This window comes from Esox lucius, chromosome 22 (genome assembly GCF_011004845.1).
Source record: "Esox lucius isolate fEsoLuc1 chromosome 22, fEsoLuc1.pri, whole genome shotgun sequence".
In the NCBI taxonomy this organism is placed as follows: Eukaryota; Metazoa; Chordata; class Actinopteri; order Esociformes; family Esocidae; genus Esox; species Esox lucius.
Window position 1 is genome coordinate 11,344,432 of NC_047590.1, and position 18,855 is coordinate 11,363,286.

Genomic DNA, 18,855 nt, shown 5'->3' on the forward strand with positions numbered 1-18,855 from the left:
AAAAGGAGCAAAGCAGGATAATAATGTGGGAAAACAGAGTGGTAATGCATATCTGATCTAGCATAACCGGTAGCCGCCAGTCAGTGTATTAGTCTTCCAGGCTGCATCCTACAGTAAGCTGTTAGATCAGTGGGAGGTGGAATCACATGGCTCAGCTTGTTGCATTACAACTTTGTTTACAATCAGTGGACACTCAATAGGAGACAAGTTGCCAAGCTGAACAGCCCTTTACACTAAACCTCCGACTCTGTACAGAGCAGTAAACCTGGGTATGTAACACATCAGAGTTGGGCCTAAATTAACCAGAATAGTTTCTCTGATATTCTCCAACTACTTCATATTTCCATCTTCATTATAAAATAAGTGGTAGGCTTATGTGGATTTGAAATGGTTTAAGTGACTAGTTATAAAAACGAACTTATATCAGAAGAATGAATGCTTGGGAGTGGGGTGTCTTTGAGCGGGGAGCATGGAAACCTACAGGCTTGGACTGTAACCTGGGTTTGATTTGGAACCCATCCCCCTCAACACACTTCCCCGCTAAATTTCGCCTGGCAGGCAAGGGGGCGGAGTGGGTTAGCTGGCTAGCTGCACCTACCAAAAACCTTCAAGCCAAAATATCTTATTTTGTCAATAATGCCATCGTTGCATTTCGTTCTTTGAGGACAATTTCAAAACAATAAGAGGGAATCTGGAAACAATGTTGCTTTGCGAGGCTAGAAGAAAAATCTGCAGAATCTAAGTTATATGAATGGCGTGATTGATTGGCATGGATGGATGTGAAAACCCAAGTGACAGCATCCTAAAGCGATTTAGTTAACAAAACATATTTCCAAAGATCTTATCCGAAAGCTGTGCACATATACAATGAATTAGGGTTGGCTAACAATAGCAATATGTCTGTCTAGTAGGCTGCTAGCTAGCTAGCGCTGGCGGCAGTGCCACTACAATGAGTCTGCATGCAACGTTCTGTTATTGATGTTTGAATCAGCCCCTTCATCAACAGCAGGAAAACGCGTCACATCCATTAATTTAATAACAAAAAAACTCCGCGAGTGATGGATAGCGGTCCTAGCAAAACATAGCGGTCAACTCTCTTGTGCAGTCTTGCACGTTGACATGTTGAGATATTCCTGCTAATGGCCTTCGATAATGCAGCTAGCTAGCTAGCCTAACAGAGGGGAGAGAGAAAGCACATCCAGTTCCAGTACTCTCTCCGCTAGCTTGCAGAGCAGCACCCATCCCCCAACTCTCTCCCCATCCATCCCTCTCTCTCTCTCTCTCTCTCTCTCTCTCCCTCTCGCTCTCTTTCTGAATCCACCATCTTGATTCTGAGACCCGTCTCCCCTTTCTCCAAAGCTGAAAACACAACCAAAACCCCAACAAACTCACCTTTACCGGGCATTGTTCAATCGATTACCGTCTTCCGAAATAAAAAATCTATATACCTGATAAAAGTGTGTAGGTTTTAATATTGTAAATATGCCGTGAGAAGCGGAAACCGCGCCTTGGAGCAGAAAGGGACAATCCTAAACTGCCATCTGGTGGAGCCTTCCTAGCTGTAATGCTGCTCTGGTGGTGCATCTTCTCACTGCAACCTTACTGCCTCCTGGCGGACACAGACGGGATTTCATGGGCGGGGGCGCGCCGCGGGTGCGAGGAAAGGGGAGGGGGCACTGCAGGAGGACCCCGCGAAAAAAGGAAAACACGCGGGAGCGCGCTGAGGCTGTTAGAGGTTGAATTTGCATTATTTATGATATTAAAGTACCTAAAAGTACACATGTAGGAGACAAAACTGTGTAGGTTACACAATTAATCAAATTTTACCAGGCTACAGTAAAGCATTTCATAGTATCACTGTAGTAATTGTTTCATTGTTGTATTTGTCTGAAATGTGTATTTGTTCCTGTTTTTTTAATTTTAACTTAGGGAGACTAGCCATCACCATGATATACTAAACTTAGGATCCTAAAAAATAAATAAAGTTATTGTGGTAATGCTTATTTAGCTCAGTAGGCTAAGATTTCCAAATGCTTGTTTGTTCTCTTTCTCTATCTAACTTATATATAATATAAAGGGCTGTGTCTGGAATATGAGAAAAAATGAAATAATAATTAGGCTACAAGAGCAGAAACAAATCAGATATTCAAAGAAAATTTAACACACAATAGGTGTTTTTTAGTTTACTTATGATGTGGTTATGTCTAAATGTATTACATTTCTGGAGCTCTGAGCAGTCTGTTTACCTTTGTAAACTGAGCACTCAGACCAGCTGGCTTAGTTGGCTCTTCTCTAGGTTAACCTGTCTGTATATGTGGCCTCTGTTATGAAAGGTTTGAGAATCTCTTCACTTGAACCGTTTGAAATAGAACATGTCTTTTCTGCATTTTGATAAATGTTAAGACCAAATTCTGCCCTGCATGCATTATCTGATGTTTTGCCCTGTACTTAGCAGATACTTATACAGAATTTGGGTTTTGTCCCAGTTTGTTAAAATACTGTTTGGAAGGCTGACCTCAGACATTACAACCATAGAGGGCAATCGTTTCTATTGTTTTAAGACAGATCATGATTCGGGTTTTTGAGTATTATGTTGTTAGTTTGAGGCTTAGAAGGCCCAACCTGCCCTGTCTCTCTGATTATCGGCCAACTTATTACACGTACCGGGTGGTGTTGATATTTAGGCCAAAGTAGGTGTAATGTTTGGTTGTCTCTAGAGCATTGGTGTCCTGATGATGGGAAGTCTTGTTTAATGTTGCTAATTCATTCATGTACATTTTTCACTGTTTTGCTCTCACCCAGAGGCTGACCTGACTTACACACTTCCCCCTCTCTTACTACTTTTATCTCTGTCCTCTCACATTCTTTATCTTCTCTGTCTTCTTTCAGTCTTTTGTTCTATCACATGCTTTTGCAGTCTGTCTTTCTGTAAAATGAAAGAGGGTGGGAGAAAATGAGTAAAGAATCAAGTGTGAGTATGTGTGAGATGTAGAGGTCATTCTCTGTGTCATTCTATTTTTGGTTGGCAAACTTGATGGATTGATGATGCTCAAAGTTACACTGAATGTAGGGCTGCTATCAGTCTAACACATGCAAATGTACACACATGTTGGTTTTATTCTTTGTTGGGACCAAAAATGATATTCCTTTTTCATTAACCCCAATTCTAAACCTTATGGCAGTTGTCATTTTTACCCCAAACATCAAAGATGAAAATAGTATTTTTTCATTTGTGGACTAGCTAAAAAATCTTCTGGGCACCAAATTGTCAGGTTTTATTTTCCTGGTGGGGACTCACATTTGTTGTAAAACCAGGATCACACACGCAGCCCAGCAAATCTACTCTTGCATTATATTACACCAATAGTATGTTTGGCAGTAGGCTGCGAGTTTCAGGAGGAAGTATTCATAGGTAGACTTGTAGGCAGTAAATGAAATCAATTGACTAGAAGCAAGGAGAACAAAGAGTTTGACTAGCCACCTGGTGACTATAGAGGTAAACTAGTAGCAAGAAATTTAGAAAGATAGAATAGTAGCCAAGAGATCAAAGAGGTTGACTAATAACCATGAGATTGTTGGATCATGACACGTGCGAAAATGCTTGAATAAAGTGCACTGGAAACCGGTTGGTCTGATCCCTTGTGCCATCTCCTGCAGTGATGACTGAGCATTTAACCCTGAATAGCACCACACAACCTTTTATTCCAGCCTCAACCATTACATCCTCATCTCTCTGTCTTTATTCCTCTGCTCTAACCCCCATGTGAAATTATCTTTGTTCGGTAATTATTTTATTGCGATGACAATGTGCTTCATTAACCAATAATCACACACATTCACACACAGGCACATACCCAGGCACACACAGGTCTCTCATAGCTCATACATGGACCCAGTGTCTCCATGGTTACTTTAAGTCTCTGGAATGGCATAAATGGACTAAGATTATGTTTACATAAAAAGGTCTGTAACAGGCCTGAGGAGGAACAGTCACCGAGAATAATGTCAGTAACCCTGCAGATTAAGGAGGAACAGCTACACTGAGACTAATGTCAGTAACCCTGCAGATTGAGGAGGAACAGCTACACCGAGACTAATGTCAGTAACCCTGTAGATTAAGGAGGAACAGCTACACTGAGACTAATGTCAGTAACCCTGCAGATTGAGGAGGAACAGCTACACCGAGACTAATGTCAGTAACCCTGTAGATTAAGGAGGAACAGCTACACCGAGACTTATGTCAGTAACCCTGTAGATTAAGGAGAAACAGCTACACCGAGACTAAGGTCAGTAACCCTGCAGATTAAGGAGGAACAGCTACACCGAGACTAATGTCAGTATCCCTGTAGATTAAGGAGGAACAGCTACACCGAGAATAATGTCAGTAACCCTCTAGATTAAGGAGGAACAGCTACACTGAAACTAAGGTCAGTAACTCTGCAGATTAAGGAGGAACAGCTACACCGAGAATAATGTCAGTAACCCTGTAGATTAAGGAGGAACAGCTACACTGAGACTAATGTCAGTAACCCTGCAGACTAATGTCAGTAACCCTGTAGATTAAGGAGGAACAGCTACACTGGGACTAATGTCAGTAACCCTGCAGACTAATGTCAGTAACTCTGCAGTTTCAGGCCTTTACTATCTGTCCCATAAGAATACATCATATGAGGCTCTTACAAGATTCTTATATGTCCCACTTGAAATGTACACTCAAATGTACACAAGTAATATACACTCACCTAAAGGATTATTAGGAACACCATATTAATACTGTGTTTGACCCCCTTTTGCCTTCAGAACTGCCTTAATTCTACGTGGCATTGATTCAACAAGGTGCTGAAAGCATTCTTTAGAAATGTTGGCCCATATTGATAGGATAGCATCTTGCAGTTGATGGAGATTTGTGCACATCCAGGGCACGAAGCTCCCGTTCCACCACATCCCAAAGATGCTCTATTGGATTGAGATCTGGTGACTGTGGGGGCCATTTCAGTACAGTGAACTCATTGTCATGTTCAAGAAACCAATTTGAAATTATTCGAGCTTTGTGACATGGTGCATTATCCTGCTGGAAGTAGCCATCAGAGGATGGGTACATGGGGGTCATAAAGGGATGGACATGGTCAGAAACAATGCTCAGGTAGGCCGTGGCATTTAAACAATGCCCAATTGGCACTAAGGGGCCTAAAGTGTGCCAAGAAAACATCCCCCACACCATTACACCACCACCACCAGCCTGCACAGTGGTAACAAGACATGATGGATCCATGTTATCATTCTGTTTACGCCAAATTCTGACTCTACCATCTGAATGTCTCAACAGAAATTGAGACTCATCAGACCAGGCAACATTCTTCCAGTCTTCAACTGGCCAATTTTGCTGAGCTCGTGCAAATTGTAGCCTCTTTTTCCTATTTGTAGTGGAGATGAGTGGTATCCGGTGGGGTCTTCTGCTGTTGTAGTCCACCCGCCTCAAGGTTGTGCATGTTGTGGCTTCACAAATGCTTTGCTGCATACCTCGATTGTAACGAGTGGTTATTTCAGTCAAAGTTGCTCTTCTATCAGCTTGAATCAGTCGGCCCATTCTCCTCTGACCTCTAGCATCAACAAGGCATTTTCACCCACAGTACTGCCGCATACTGGATGTTTTTCCCTTTTCACACCATTCTTTGTAAACCCTACAAATGGTTGTGCGTGAAAATCCCAGTAACTGAGCAGATTGTGAAATACTCAGATCGGCCCGTCTGGCACCAACAACCATGCCACGCTAGGCTTGACATTCAGTTTGGAGTTCAGGAGATTGTCTTGACCAGGACCACACCCCTAAATGCATTGAAGCGACTGCCATGTGATTGGTTGATTAGATAATTGCATTAATGAGAAATTGAACAGGTGTTCCTAATAATCCTTTAGGTGAGTGTATATAGCATTCAAGATTCATGGTGAATTCTTGTAATGTAAAGGAAAGCATTTAACTTGTAGAGGTAACATTGTCAAGCCACACACATTTCTTATAATGTTTATAGATTACTTGTATTAGTCACATTTTATCATGTACATGTCACACGATATTCTGTTGTGTCACAAGATGAAATAATTGCCATACAATATTCATGCACTTTCATATGTACTATTGTATTTGTCATACAAGGCCAAATCCAAAGAAGTAGGATTGTTTTCCATGTGGTGTGTATCATATATCCCATAAAAGCTGGTGCAACGGAGCTCAGTATGGTGTAACAGCATAGCCAGATTTCTCCACTGTCCCTGTCTGCATACTGGGCTCCATACTGGACCAGAACTGTCCATTGATGAACACATTGGGCAGGACTCCTTGGTCATGTGAAAGGCAACACTGCCAGCCTACCTGTGGTACAGTATGTTCGCAATGACTCTTTCACACTGGCGGAGGCAGTAGTCCGTCCACTAACAGGGAGATGGCAGGAGGGAGCTCCACTCTTTGAGTTGTTTGGAAGAGTTATGTAATGGTGGTGATTTATACCTTGTAGGAACAGCTGCAGTGTGTGTGTGTGTGTGTGTGTGTGTGTGTGTGTGTGTGTGTGGACGTGCATTCAGGCATGTGTGTGTTTTGCTCTATTTTTAATTCCCACAGACCTTGCTAGCACGTTCTTTTATTCTCTATCCCACTCTGTCTCTCACACTCTCCTCACTCCCCATCCACCCTCCCCCCTCCCAGATAATACATTATGAATGAGAGGTATAGTTATGTTCTATTTGCAAGCTGAGAGCAGGGCAAACATCTACCAAGCTGCTACAGTAGGTGAAGGCAGCACAAGTGCAAACAGTCACAATTATTTCATCTTGTGACATAAAAAACATCAGCAAACGCTTTCTTGTCACTGATTCATTCACAAACATGATCAGGGTTAGCTTTCTTCCATTAATCTCCCTCTCCTTTTCCCCCTTTCTTGTAGAGCAAATGCAACTGGTCTATAAAAGGGGATCATTATTCACTGCTTTTTCCAGGTTGAATTCTGTTTCTCAGATTGAGAGAAACAGAGAGCGATGGAGAATTCAAAATATTTCCACTGGTCTCCACTCATGAAGAACAGACTTACACCTACACATCTTTGGGGGAAGAAAATTGCTGCACAAGCCTAGGGACCTTACATCCGGCAGCAAATAACTGAATGACAAAGCAATGTCATTAAAAGCCCTACAAAGCCCTCAAATTCCAAGAGGTGATCTATAAAGCGGAGTGCTTGTTAGCCAGCTAGTTCTGAGGCTCAGATCAAAGCACCCAGACAACCTGACAAAGTTATGACAAAATATAACACCTATTGGAAAGACACCACAAAAAATTTAACATTTAATTTCAGCACTATTTGGCTGTAAATAGACAATGGCAGACTAACCACTGAGAGTGACAGTGTACAGATTCAGTGAGCACAGCCTGGCCATGGCCAGATTGGTAGAGTTGCATTTCCTATTACTCTGTTTTCAAATACTTAAGACAAGTTCCCACAAGTTCCCACCCTAAAAAATCATCAGACATTACAAAGAATTTGAAACCATAACATAAATTATAGTTAAATGTTAATATGAATACCAATTCCCCTATTCATGTCATTATTATTGTTGCCTAATTGTCATGTTATTAAAGTATATTTAATTAATTTGGTAGAGATAGATAGACATACATAGAGGAAAAAACTGATAAAGACAGAGGCTGAGGTAATTGTGTTATTAGGTTATTAGGTTATATTACAGATATTTGTGGTAAAAATGATAGGAGTGGTAATGTAATACTAGTAATAATGTATACAATAGTCAACCATGCAACAAATACATTTCAAGTAGGCAAAACAGGATCTGCCAACATTCAAAGGACTTTTAAAGCTGAACATAATTTGTAAAACACCAAAATAATGAAAGTTGGGTATTTGCCAATATGTGCATAATATCACTGGCTTTCAAGCCTGGAATATCATGGCAGACTGAGGTAAGAGTGTGATGAATGATTCTGCTTATACTGTACATTATTCATACGGTCATGCATTTTTATACACATATTAACTGCATATTACACATCCAGACTAAAATGGCTTGTTTAAAATGAAATGTCCCTGACCACATCATTAATGCTTTGATCATTGTGTACTGTGCAAATGTTATATTTCTGTATTTAGTTTTTTAAACATCTTGCTTTCAATTAAATAATCTAATATGTTTTAAGTCATGTAGGGTATATTATGACCTGATATATGACACCACTTCAAGGGCCACTGAGTTGCACAGCAATAAACTCACTGCCTTGCAGAACAGGGTTTGAATCCTGTTTTTGGAATTTCCCATGAGGTCTCACGTAGGGCAGTACAATTGGCCAGCACTATCTGGGTCTTAGGGGGTGAATTGTTGAATATGGTTGACTCGCCACACTGTAGCTACTCGTTGTGGCAGCTTGGGCGCCTGTGACCTCAGTCGAAGTAGAAGTTGTCAGGTCCTGGCTGGGGGCCTCCAGGCATATCTATGCGCCTGGGAGCCACAGTCAGGGCCTCTAGGCATCTCTGCGCTGTCGTTTTGATTGTTCCCAATTAGAGGCAGCTGCCCTGTGTTGCCTTTAATTGGGGACCCTATTTAAGTTGCCCTTCTGAACCTTTGTGTTGTAACAGTTGTTTATGCTGTGCCTCGCTGTTTCTCGCTTTGGTCTGTGAAGAACATTACAGTTTTTCACAATTGCCAAGAGAAATTTTTTGAAAACTTCCCCCATTTTCTCAAAACTTTAAACACAGATCCAAATCTTCAAACTACGTTCACAAAATCCCTGACTTGTCTGTCAAAATCAAACACTCGCCTAAAAGCCATTTAATCTGTGCTCAAAATCAAACAACGCTTTCTGATCCACAAAGCCAGTCAATATAAAAACACTACAGAGCATACATTAGAAAATGTTTAGAACATAGCATCCAGGGAATGTAGTAACAGATTTTGTTTACAGATTGTAAATAGTAAACGCATTTTGCAACAAAAAAGTATTACCGTAATACCGTTTTTTTCAATTGCTACCACACTAAAATTTTAACTTATCCACAATTAGCAAAACCTTACACTCAAGGAGCAAAACATTGGCCTAGATTTGCACAACTGTAAGCACATTGTCAGATTCACACTTTTTGCAAAACATTACCCACAGTGATTTGCAAAACACTAAACATACTTGTATGCATTTGACACAGAAATCTATCATGATGTCATTTCCATGCAATTTCAAAGCAAAGGCTTTCAAATGAACATACACATGAACCAATTGGTTAAACACAGCCACCAGGTGTGCACACACACTGGTGCTTAATTGTAGAAACACCAATAAGGTTTAAGCACCATAAAAAGCCAACAGGTAAGTTCACCCGTCTTCAAAAAAAAAAATGGATGGTGTCAGAGGAAGAGGGCGGATGAGGGAGGTAATCCACAGAGAACCAGGTAGAGGAAGAGGCCAAGGAAGAGGAAGAGGCCAAGGAAGACCTGGAGTAGGGGTAGGACATGCACAAAGAAGAAGACAACCAAATCTGTGTAACGAAATTCGTGCTACAATTGTGGACCATCTAATAAACCACGGACTAACTGAGGGAGGCTGGACTGAGAGTACAGCCTAACCTAACCAAATACACGGTGGCATCAATAGTTTGGACATTTCGTCAAGAGCACAGGTGAGAAACGTATCTCCTGTCAACAGAAAATCCATAGCTTACTGCATGTACTATATCAACCGTTTTGGTATCTATTCCTGTATCGTTTTCCAGTAAGCTACATGTATTTTGTTTGGTCAACATAGGGTTGAACGTCGAGAACACCAAGGAAGGAGGGGCCCCATATCCACACAGGAGCAAGAGAGAGAGATCATAAACCTTGTTTTGGCCAATAATGCAATCAGACTTCAATTCAATCCCATATTGTCAATGATCACCCAAGTTTCAATAATGTCCAACAGGTCTCTTTGTCGACAATAGCATGTATCCTTAAAAAACATCAAGTTCTGATGAAACAACTGTACAAAGTGCTATTTGAAAGAATTCAGACAGGGTGAAAGCATCGTAGACTGAATATGTGGTGGTACATTTTGTTTACTGACTGTAGTATTGTGTACTGCACACAACCTTTTCACTGTACATGTAATTTTACTGTATAGCAGACCTACAGTAAATTGATCTACACAATGTGATCTTTTGCTGTATTTCAGAGTTTTGCAAACGGATGTGGAGGAAGTCCCGCATGAGTTTATATACATTGATGAGCCTGGATTTAAAGGGTAATGTCACCCCCATATTATCCCCTGGAACTATGCTCATTCTAAAACAAATGTAGAGAACTGTGTGTAGTGTTTTACAAAAAGTGTGGTTTAAAACTGCAAAAATTAGTGAAAAGGATGAAATGTGTTAGTATTTGTGGAGATTTGGTGTAAGATGAGTTTCAGGTTTTGGTCATTGTGTCTCAAGTTCCAGTGTTAGTGTGTAAGCAATTAAGAAACTAATATGAATGAAACACTAATTTTGAGAATATTCCATTACAATAGAGATATTTTTGGTAACAGGAGTAATTGTTATAGTGTTAGTATGTTGAAATATTAGTGGTGGCAATATTAGTTATAGTGTTAGTAGGTTGAAATATTAGTGGTGGTAATTTTAGTTATAGTGTTAGTAGGTAGATATTAATGGTAGTAATAATAGTAGTAGTAATATTATTTATAGAGTTAGTAGGTAGAGATATTAGTGGTAGTAATGATAGTAGTAGTAGTAATAGTAGTTATAGTGTTGGTTGGTAGAGATATTAATGGTAGTAATAATAGTAGTACTAATATTAGTTATAGTGTTAGTAGGTAAATATATTATTGGTAGTAATGATAGTAGTAGTAATATTAGTTATAGTGTTGGTAGATAGAGATATTAATGGTGGTAATGAAAATGGTATGAATATTGGTGCTATTAATGTGGTGGCAGCATTCATTTAGAAATAATAATATTAGTTTGTTATTTTTATGTTCAGACAATTCCAGTCCCTATTATTTAATTGACAATTATTTATTGCTTATAACATTGTATATGTATACAGTGAAGCTTTGGCTAAATTAACAGTGTTTCTTACACCAATAAAATAATTTGAATTAAAAACTGACAGAGAAAACAAAATGTAGAGTTTTCTTAGCCAATTACTATGTAGCCTCTTGCCCCAATCTGAGAGATTCAAACACATGAACAGAAGACCTACATGTCTGAATGTTTGGTTTTTCTGGCCATACCTTGAGGGTTCCTACTAGTATAATTATTTGAAAGACTTACTTTCAAGTTCTTTTCAACGTCTATTGAACGTATTTTCAACTAGGAAAACGTATTTTTAACACTCTTGCTCATTTCCAGATTGACGTTATACTGCTTCATTGATAAATTATATTTGAATTGATTAGACTATATTTTTGTGTTTTCCTTTAAATTGTAAAACCAATACCAATTCGTTTTATTGTTATTATTTTTACATTACTGCCATTAGTCTAACATGTAATTAAATATTATATTTTGATAGGTTGTCATTTCAAAGACTTTGGTCTAATAAGTAAAACATTTGAAGCTTCTCTATTCGTCTTTCTCCTGCATAATTCATAATTTCTGCACTTCATCCTCAGTCAGAATCATCTCAGCGAAATGCACAACTTTGCGGTGAGGGAACTACTAAAGCATCTATGTCTTTTTCATTCCTCTGTCTCTAGATACAGGCTATGTTGGTAAACAAAGGCAGTAAAAACATTCTCTCCCCCAAATCTCATTAGCAGGTCGAATTGAATAGCGCCATAAAAATGCTTATACCTATTTTCTATACACAGTTACCATAGAAACGGTCGTTAGCTATTAGCCAGCGACACTCACACACATTAGGGCTGTTGCATTGAATCGAACAGCTCCAAGGAGGTCTTCTCTCTTTCTATCCTACCTGTCCTTATCTACCCTGCTCCGCCCCCCCTTCAGTCTGTCACTTCTGTCTCCCATAAGGGACAAGTTGTCTGCATGCAGGTGAAGAAGGGGGTCATTACGGTATGGAGTGCAAACCATTCTTCACTTGCTAATAATATTTACCCAGAATTCAAAATACGCAATATTTATAAATATTTCATGTTATTTATTATATCTAGCTTTTCTATCTTACACTTGAATATTGTAAACAATTGCCTATGCCAATAAAGCTACTGGCAACAGAAAATGCTAATTCAATCAGAGAATTCAAATTAGATATATGAAATTTGCACCTTTTAAGGATCAAATAACAAAAAAGGAAGACATTAATAATGTACAATCATGTCAGTTACCACAGGGTAATGGAACAGACAATACATTACTCCAAATGTCTGTTGAGAAGAAAATCTGCATTATGAAAGCACTGAGACAGCTGGCTTGGCAGCAGATGATGTCTTGACTTGTAATTATACATACATGAGCCCTGTTTTTCATGCTCTTTTGCTGATCATTTGTTTTCTTAATTGTATATCATTTTCCATTTGAATACCTATTTTTGTTTTTGACATGCATTTTATTTTTTATTGTTGCTTAAACCTTTAAACCAGTTTGCTTTGGCTCTGAATTGAAAGAGAGACGAGGGGGTCAGAATCTGTGCATGAGATGAGTGTTGGGAATGTGATGTAATACCCAGTAGAATTTGAAGAGTGAATACCCGTTAGTAACTACTGGGAGATCTTAGTGTATGTGTTTTGCATGTGTGTGCATAACTGCACGCGCACACACACACACACACACACACACGGTGACTGATACAGTGGTCAGTGTTTATGATGATGATCATGATAGGTTCTTCGTTGACGCATGCTCAAACATAATGACATTGTTCCTCTGGTCTCTCTATTTTTCTTTCTCTCTCTCTCTCTCCACGGTTGGTAGGCTGGAGCGCAGCAGCTGTGTGATGTGTCTGAGTGAGGGGAGCAGGATTGGGAGACTGGTCTGGAGAACGTTTGGTCGGCAACTGCGATCAGACGGTGGTTGAAGGAGACAGCTAGACCAAGAGTGCAACCTTGGAGGCTCACTAACACACCCGGAAGGAGCGAAGGGGTGTGTAAGAGTTGAAAGATGTATTTCTATAATCTGACTGAATACGGGATAAATACGTTTGGTTGATGAATGACTGGTGCTCGGGCACAGTGAGCTTCGCCCCAGCGGGAATCGTTAGGTCGCGAGACAGGTGAGTTTGTTTGTAAAGATTCTCAGTTGCGATCAATCTACACGTTAAGAGGGAATCGAACGTAGGGTAAATCGTTGGGAGGACATTTGCATTTTGTGTTGTGATTTTCATTTTATTTGATGGGATTGTTAGTCTTGCTGTGTACAGTGGCACTGCATGTGAGCGGGCACGCGCCTCGTTCCATTCATAACTTCGGTAAGGTCAGTGTATGTATGTGTGTGTGTGTGTGTGTGTGTGTTTGTGCGTATTTTACCCGCTGGCGTCAGGGGTGTCGTGTGAGCGAACACTGAAATAACCTTGACTTGTCACACATTCACCCTCCTCAATGTTCTGGCTCACGCACGCCAATTGCACGTGCGCGTACTCTATCGTGAAACCCGTTATCCAGTATCCAACGAGGCAGATGGCATTTAGTCGTTATAAAATAGTCAGTGATTGCTACCATACTACTCAGACATGACAATTTGCCACAGCTACTTCTTTATATAATGCTTTAGCTCAGTACAGCACACTCCAGGGGCTACCCTCAAATCACATCCACTCAAAATTGTCTGTACCATAACTGTTGATTGAGCATGGTGTGCTTAAGTACAATTTGTGTCAGCTATCTATGCAGCAGCATCCTCTGCATCACAATTGTGAATTACAACCTGCAATGCACTCACCTATAGCAGGCATAGAAGATGGACTCCATTGTCTTACATTAAACAGTTACAACTTGGTTGGAAGACAATGCTATTGTTAGTAGTTAAAAGTGTGCGTGTGTGTGTGTGTTTCTATTTCTATGGGTTTGTGTGTGTGTGAGCATGCACAGTGAGATCACATCAGCTCTGGCTCTGGCCTTTTAAAACATCAGGTTCTTAAATTGAAACCATAGAATGTTTGGCGAAGTGGTAAAATGTTTCCTGTCTTTAAAAAAGGCTAATTTAGTCATAATGGTTAAGTTTAGAGTTAGGAGATAATGTTAAGTTCAGATTTAGGGTTTGGTTTTCTGAGAAATTTTTATTTTATGGTAATCATTTGTTCTTTCTCTCAAGTACATGTGTGTCACTCATATCCATTCCTCCCACCAGGTGCGTAACCATGGAATCAACTCATCTCCTTGACGGTTCCAAGAAACGTGTGAAGATCCACCCTCACACCATAACCGCCAAGTACGCCCCACACACACCGCACACACACACACACTTTCCCCAGCCTGGGGATGAGGGCTATGATGACGCTCCCTCCTTCGAGGACTTCGGCTCCTTCCTGGACGAGACCTCGGAGAGGAAACAGCTGACAGGAACTAGGAAGTGGACAGGAAGAGCCAGCTCTCTGTTTGGAGGGAAGGACAAAAACAAAGACACGCCCCCTAAACCACCCACAGTAGGATCAGAGGAGGAAGGAGGGAAGGGTCCAGGAGGAGGAGTGGGGGAGCAGTTGGCGAGTTTTGGCGAGGCGTCAGTCTCGGCATCTCGGCTGACATGGGCTAGTCTGGTTGGGGCGGCATTGGCTCACGGCTGTGTGTGTCTTCTGACCCGTCTGGCTGCCTCACGCTTTCACCTCCCCCCCTTAACTCTCCTCTTGGTTCGCTCCATACTTCAGCTGCTCTATGGGACTGTACCAATGAAACAGGCAGAAACGGCCTTCGGCTCAAAGGGCTATCGGCGCAAACTGCTCCTGTACGGCTTGACTCACTCCTTCTCTCTCTGCTGTGCTTACTCATCGCTGTCCTTCATCTCCCCAAGCCAGGATGAAGCTATGTTGACAGCCTGGCGCATGGCCACCACCGTCCTGTCCGCCACTCTGGCGCTGTTGCTCCTGGACGAGAGGCTGGGTTTGGTCGATCTTGTCACAGTAGCAACAGGTGTGTTAGGGCTGGGTCTGGCGCTAGTTCCGAACCCCACAGGGTTGGTTGGGGACAACAACGGGACTATTTCAGAAATGCCCAGCGCAGTCACACCGGCGCAACAGTCAGCCCAGTTCTGGCGGGAAGCTTTCGGCTGGTCCCTGAGCGTGCTAGCAGGATTGTGGATGGCTCTGGCTCTGGTGATGTACCGCTCCCTTAAGGAACGGGTCAGTATCGGCACTGCCCTGTTCACAGTCAGCTGGACCGGGTGTCTGGGCACTCTAGCTTCCATGATTCTCCTCCAAGAGGGACCGGTGTGGCCAGCCAGTCTTCAGGCTTGGTGCGTCGTTGTGGGGGTGGCCGTGTGCTCAGCCGGGGGGTTCGTCGGGGTGACCCATGGCCTCATCCGACTTCACCCAGCTTTGGTGTCAGCTACACAGGGCCTGGAAGTGCCAGTTGCAATGGTGCTTGAGATTGCCGTGATGCCATTGGTTCCCTCAGTGTGTGAAGTCATAGGGGGTGTGGTGGTCGTGATGAGCGTGGCTTGGCTTGTTATAGTGAAGCTCCTCCCCTCTCGAGGAAGTGGCAGAAAACAGAGGGAGGAGTATGAAGAGATCCTGGATTCACCAATTAAATAACACACACAAACACAATGTAGACCACTCCCCTTCTATCTTTCTCCATCTCTCCATCTCTATCTTGGTCTAAGGTCAGCGTGTTTAACAGAACTATCAATGCCTGAGGCAAAGGTCTTTATTCACAGGTCCAGAATCAGATTACACCAATACCTATCATAAGTTAAAACATTAGGAGGTATCACCATAGCTGACTCTGGGTCAGAGGTTAGGGACAACACCTACCCACTCCAGTGCGTGTAGTAGATGGATCTATTTTGTATCGTTGTGGTTAGTGTTGTAATGTGCCAATATCGTGGTGTCCTATTGATTATTGTGATGTCAAATTAAAACTTCACTGGGTAACTCCGGCTCTCTCTCTTAAATCAATCAAACACACACACACACACACATCCTGTTTACACCAACTGGGTTTTCCACAGTGAAGTATCTCTGAGTAGACTAGCCAGCTGACCATCCGCCAGATCGGCCAATGCCAACTAGAGAGACTCAAAGCCAAAAAGAGGGAGGGAAAAGAGAGAGAGTAGAACGTGGTGGAGAGGAGGGTGAGAGGAGAGTTGGGGACAATGTTGGAACGGAGATGGGGAGAGTAGAAGCTGTGATTAAGAATAAACAACTTGCCCTCCTCTCAAAGTCTGTTCCCTTTCATCTTGTAATATCTGTCAGTTTCCAAACCCACCCACCTAAGCCCAGCCTCCATGCGACTTTATATGGGAAACACACACACAACTGACCGCCAAACAGGGTAGAGATTCTGGAGGTGGCAGGAAGGCCTGACACTCACTATGTTATAAGCCTGGAAAACCTCTCTAAGTGCACAGTTAGTTAATGGAGTTGAACTTTAGTAGAGGGTTGTCTAATGACAGCCAAAATGTCAACTGAGACAGTAATACCATTTTCCACAGTATCTGTGACCAAATGTCTCGTGTTATTGAAGGTGGGTGTATACCTTCAGACAGGAGGAACCCTTTCCACAAATTAAAAAGTATTTATTCATCACTTGGACATTTAGAGTTACAGTGCATTTATGCCCTTTCATTACACAGAAGAACGCTCAATATATAAGGCAACTTGTTTTTGCTTTACTTATGATGAAATGTTATTGTGTATAATCTCTGTTTTAGTTTTGATTTGGTCCCTGATAACGGAGAATATCCAGCAGACATCTTTGTTTTATTTTATCCTCTTCCTCCTTTTCATCATTCATTCCCTACCGAAGATAGCAGGCTTAGCTGGGCCTGTACTTTCTGCAGTTCCATTGCTATAGCAACCAAAGCCCTCTCTATCTTCCCTCGGTCCGATGATGGAGGTGATGAGGTCACTTCCTGTGGCTTCATGCCCAAACCAATCCAGAGATTTGCCCCTACAGTGCCAGACTTTCTCCCTATTGGTCTACCTGTCCCACTAAGCCCCTCCCCTAAACCCAAACTGTTCTCTCCATATCCTTCCCCCTTTGGCTCTGCTGCTCCAAGTCCCGCCCCTAAAACAGGTACTGCTGTTCCAGTCCTAGGAGGCTGTGTCTCTCCATGGCCAGCTCTTATAGGTCCATACTGTCTCAGCCTCCCCTCCTCCAGTCGTTGTAACCTAGCACTCTGTAAGAGCTGCTGCAGCACGGCCATCACACTACCGAAACCTTCCGCTCCCTCCTGTCTGACCAGATGTAGTGAAGCATTCAACCTCCTCTCCCTCCCTATGACTTCCTCCTTCAGCTCCAGCAGGTCTTGTTGGAGCCTGGGGCTCACCTGCTCTGCCTGGCCCCGGCAGACTGCCTCTATGGCTGGCAGGCACTGCTGGCAGACTCCAGGAGCTTCACAGTGTCTCTCTAGGGCTTCCATCAGCATCGTCTGCCTCATGTGGGAGTCCTCCAGAGCCACAAAGAGTTTGTCCCAGCGTGAGCGCTCTGAAGCCTGGCACGAAGACTCAGGGGTGTCTCCTGGAGGGAGGGAGAACCAGACGTAGAATACACGCAGCACATACAGACAGTGATACAGAGAGAAAGGCAGAGGGGGTGGGGTGTGGGCAGGTGCAGGTCAAGCAGAGAAGATCAGAGACAAATCAACAAGGGAAGAATCGAAAGAGTGAAACAGAGAGACGCACCGTCCTGTTGGCTCTGTTCAATCGCGTTGTCGTAGTTGTCTGCGTAGTTAACTTCGTATTCCTCCCGCCTCACGCACACCGACACCCCGACGCAGCAAAGCAGAACACACACCGCACGCCAGAGCCCGTTCACCAGCATACTGCCCAACGCAAAATCTCTGGGTGTAAGAATTTGTGAATGCAAAAATTGCCCCGGTGCTAAATGTTTTCCTAGCAGTCAGTCCTGTGCTGTATTGTCCTTATCTCTTCTCTCCCGAATGTTGAACAGACTGAGCCCATGGCAGCCTGGGCTCCCTGTTATACCCCAGGAAAGGGGGAGGAGAGAGAGGAGAGCAATATAAAGTGGGGGGAGGCCGTTTGAGTAACGTTTAAGGGGAGGCCGCATGTGTCACCAACCCTCGCTAAACTAACTACATATACTGTGGCCTGACAGAGGGAGTAATGGGGGAGAGCGGGTGAGGAAAGGCTGGGGGAGTGGGGGTGGGGTGGGGTGAAACAGTGTTGTGGAAGGGTGGCTGACACGTACAGGGTGGAGCGGCGACGCTGATGGCACTTTTACAGCGGGACACAACACCTGCACACAGAGAGGTGAGAGGGAGCGTCAGATGGGGAGATGGGGAGGATGAGACAGAGAGATAGAGCGACGGGGAGGGAGCATCAGATGGGGAGATCGGGAGGATGAGACAGAGAGATAGAGCGACGGGGAGGGAGGGTGACGGGGAGAGGAAGAGCGATGGAAAGCTGTTAAATGTGCTGACCTACGAAGGGAGCTGAACAGACAGAGAAAACAAAGCTAAATATGTCAGTGTGTCTTCCGCCTCCCGTGGCCCACAGGTCAACACAATGCAAACATGGAAACCAGATTTAGCAGCTGACAACAGATGTGTTTTGACACCCGAACATAGAAACAGACTGACCCCCCCCCCCCGGTCTGGGTTGACCAGAGAAAGGGCGAGGCCATGAATATGACTTACAACAATAACATAAGCCACATAAAACAACAGAATGACTAAATGAGTTAACCCATGCTATTAATAGCCCAGTGAGCTCAATCATTGGTAACATATAAATGAGGGTTGTTCCACATTTGAC

The 18,855-nt window shown here is 42.8% G+C and overlaps 3 protein-coding genes across 5 annotated transcripts in view; 1 reads left to right on the forward strand and 2 right to left on the reverse strand.

The window, feature by feature from the left end:
- The window catches only part of stag1a (stromal antigen 1a), a 30,255-nt gene extending 28,675 nt beyond the window's left edge, over positions 1–1,580 (reverse strand). Inside the window, exon 1 of one of the 2 annotated variants that reach the window (XM_010886225.5) lies at positions 1,449–1,580. The gene's annotated coding sequence lies outside the window, so the exon portion shown is untranslated. Of the gene's footprint in view, positions 1–1,392 lie in introns of both variants that reach the window. The other variant, XM_010886224.5, reaches the window with a different exon arrangement.
- An 11,239-nt stretch (positions 1,581–12,819) lies between these two features.
- Positions 12,820–16,011, forward strand: slc35g2a (solute carrier family 35 member G2a). Of its 2 annotated transcripts, none has more exons than XM_013139896.3 (2): positions 12,820–13,070; positions 14,274–16,011. In XM_013139896.3, the coding sequence occupies exon 2, from the start codon at positions 14,284–14,286 to the stop codon at positions 15,667–15,669; it is 1,386 nt and encodes a 461-aa protein (XP_012995350.1). In that variant the 5' UTR covers positions 12,820–13,070; positions 14,274–14,283; the 3' UTR covers positions 15,670–16,011. The 2 variants fall into 2 exon arrangements, with proteins under 2 accessions (XP_012995350.1, XP_010884528.1); XM_010886226.3 differs by having other exon boundaries at positions 12,821–13,200.
- A 652-nt stretch (positions 16,012–16,663) lies between these two features.
- Positions 16,664–18,016, reverse strand: LOC105019801. Its single transcript, XM_010886227.2, has 2 exons — positions 17,764–18,016; positions 16,664–17,599 (listed from the first exon to the last, which is right to left on the reverse strand). Exons 1-2 carry the CDS (start codon positions 17,900–17,902, stop codon positions 16,866–16,868), a joined length of 873 nt encoding a protein of 290 aa, XP_010884529.1. The 5' UTR covers positions 17,903–18,016; the 3' UTR covers positions 16,664–16,865.
- Between the last annotated feature and the right edge of the window lie 839 nt (positions 18,017–18,855).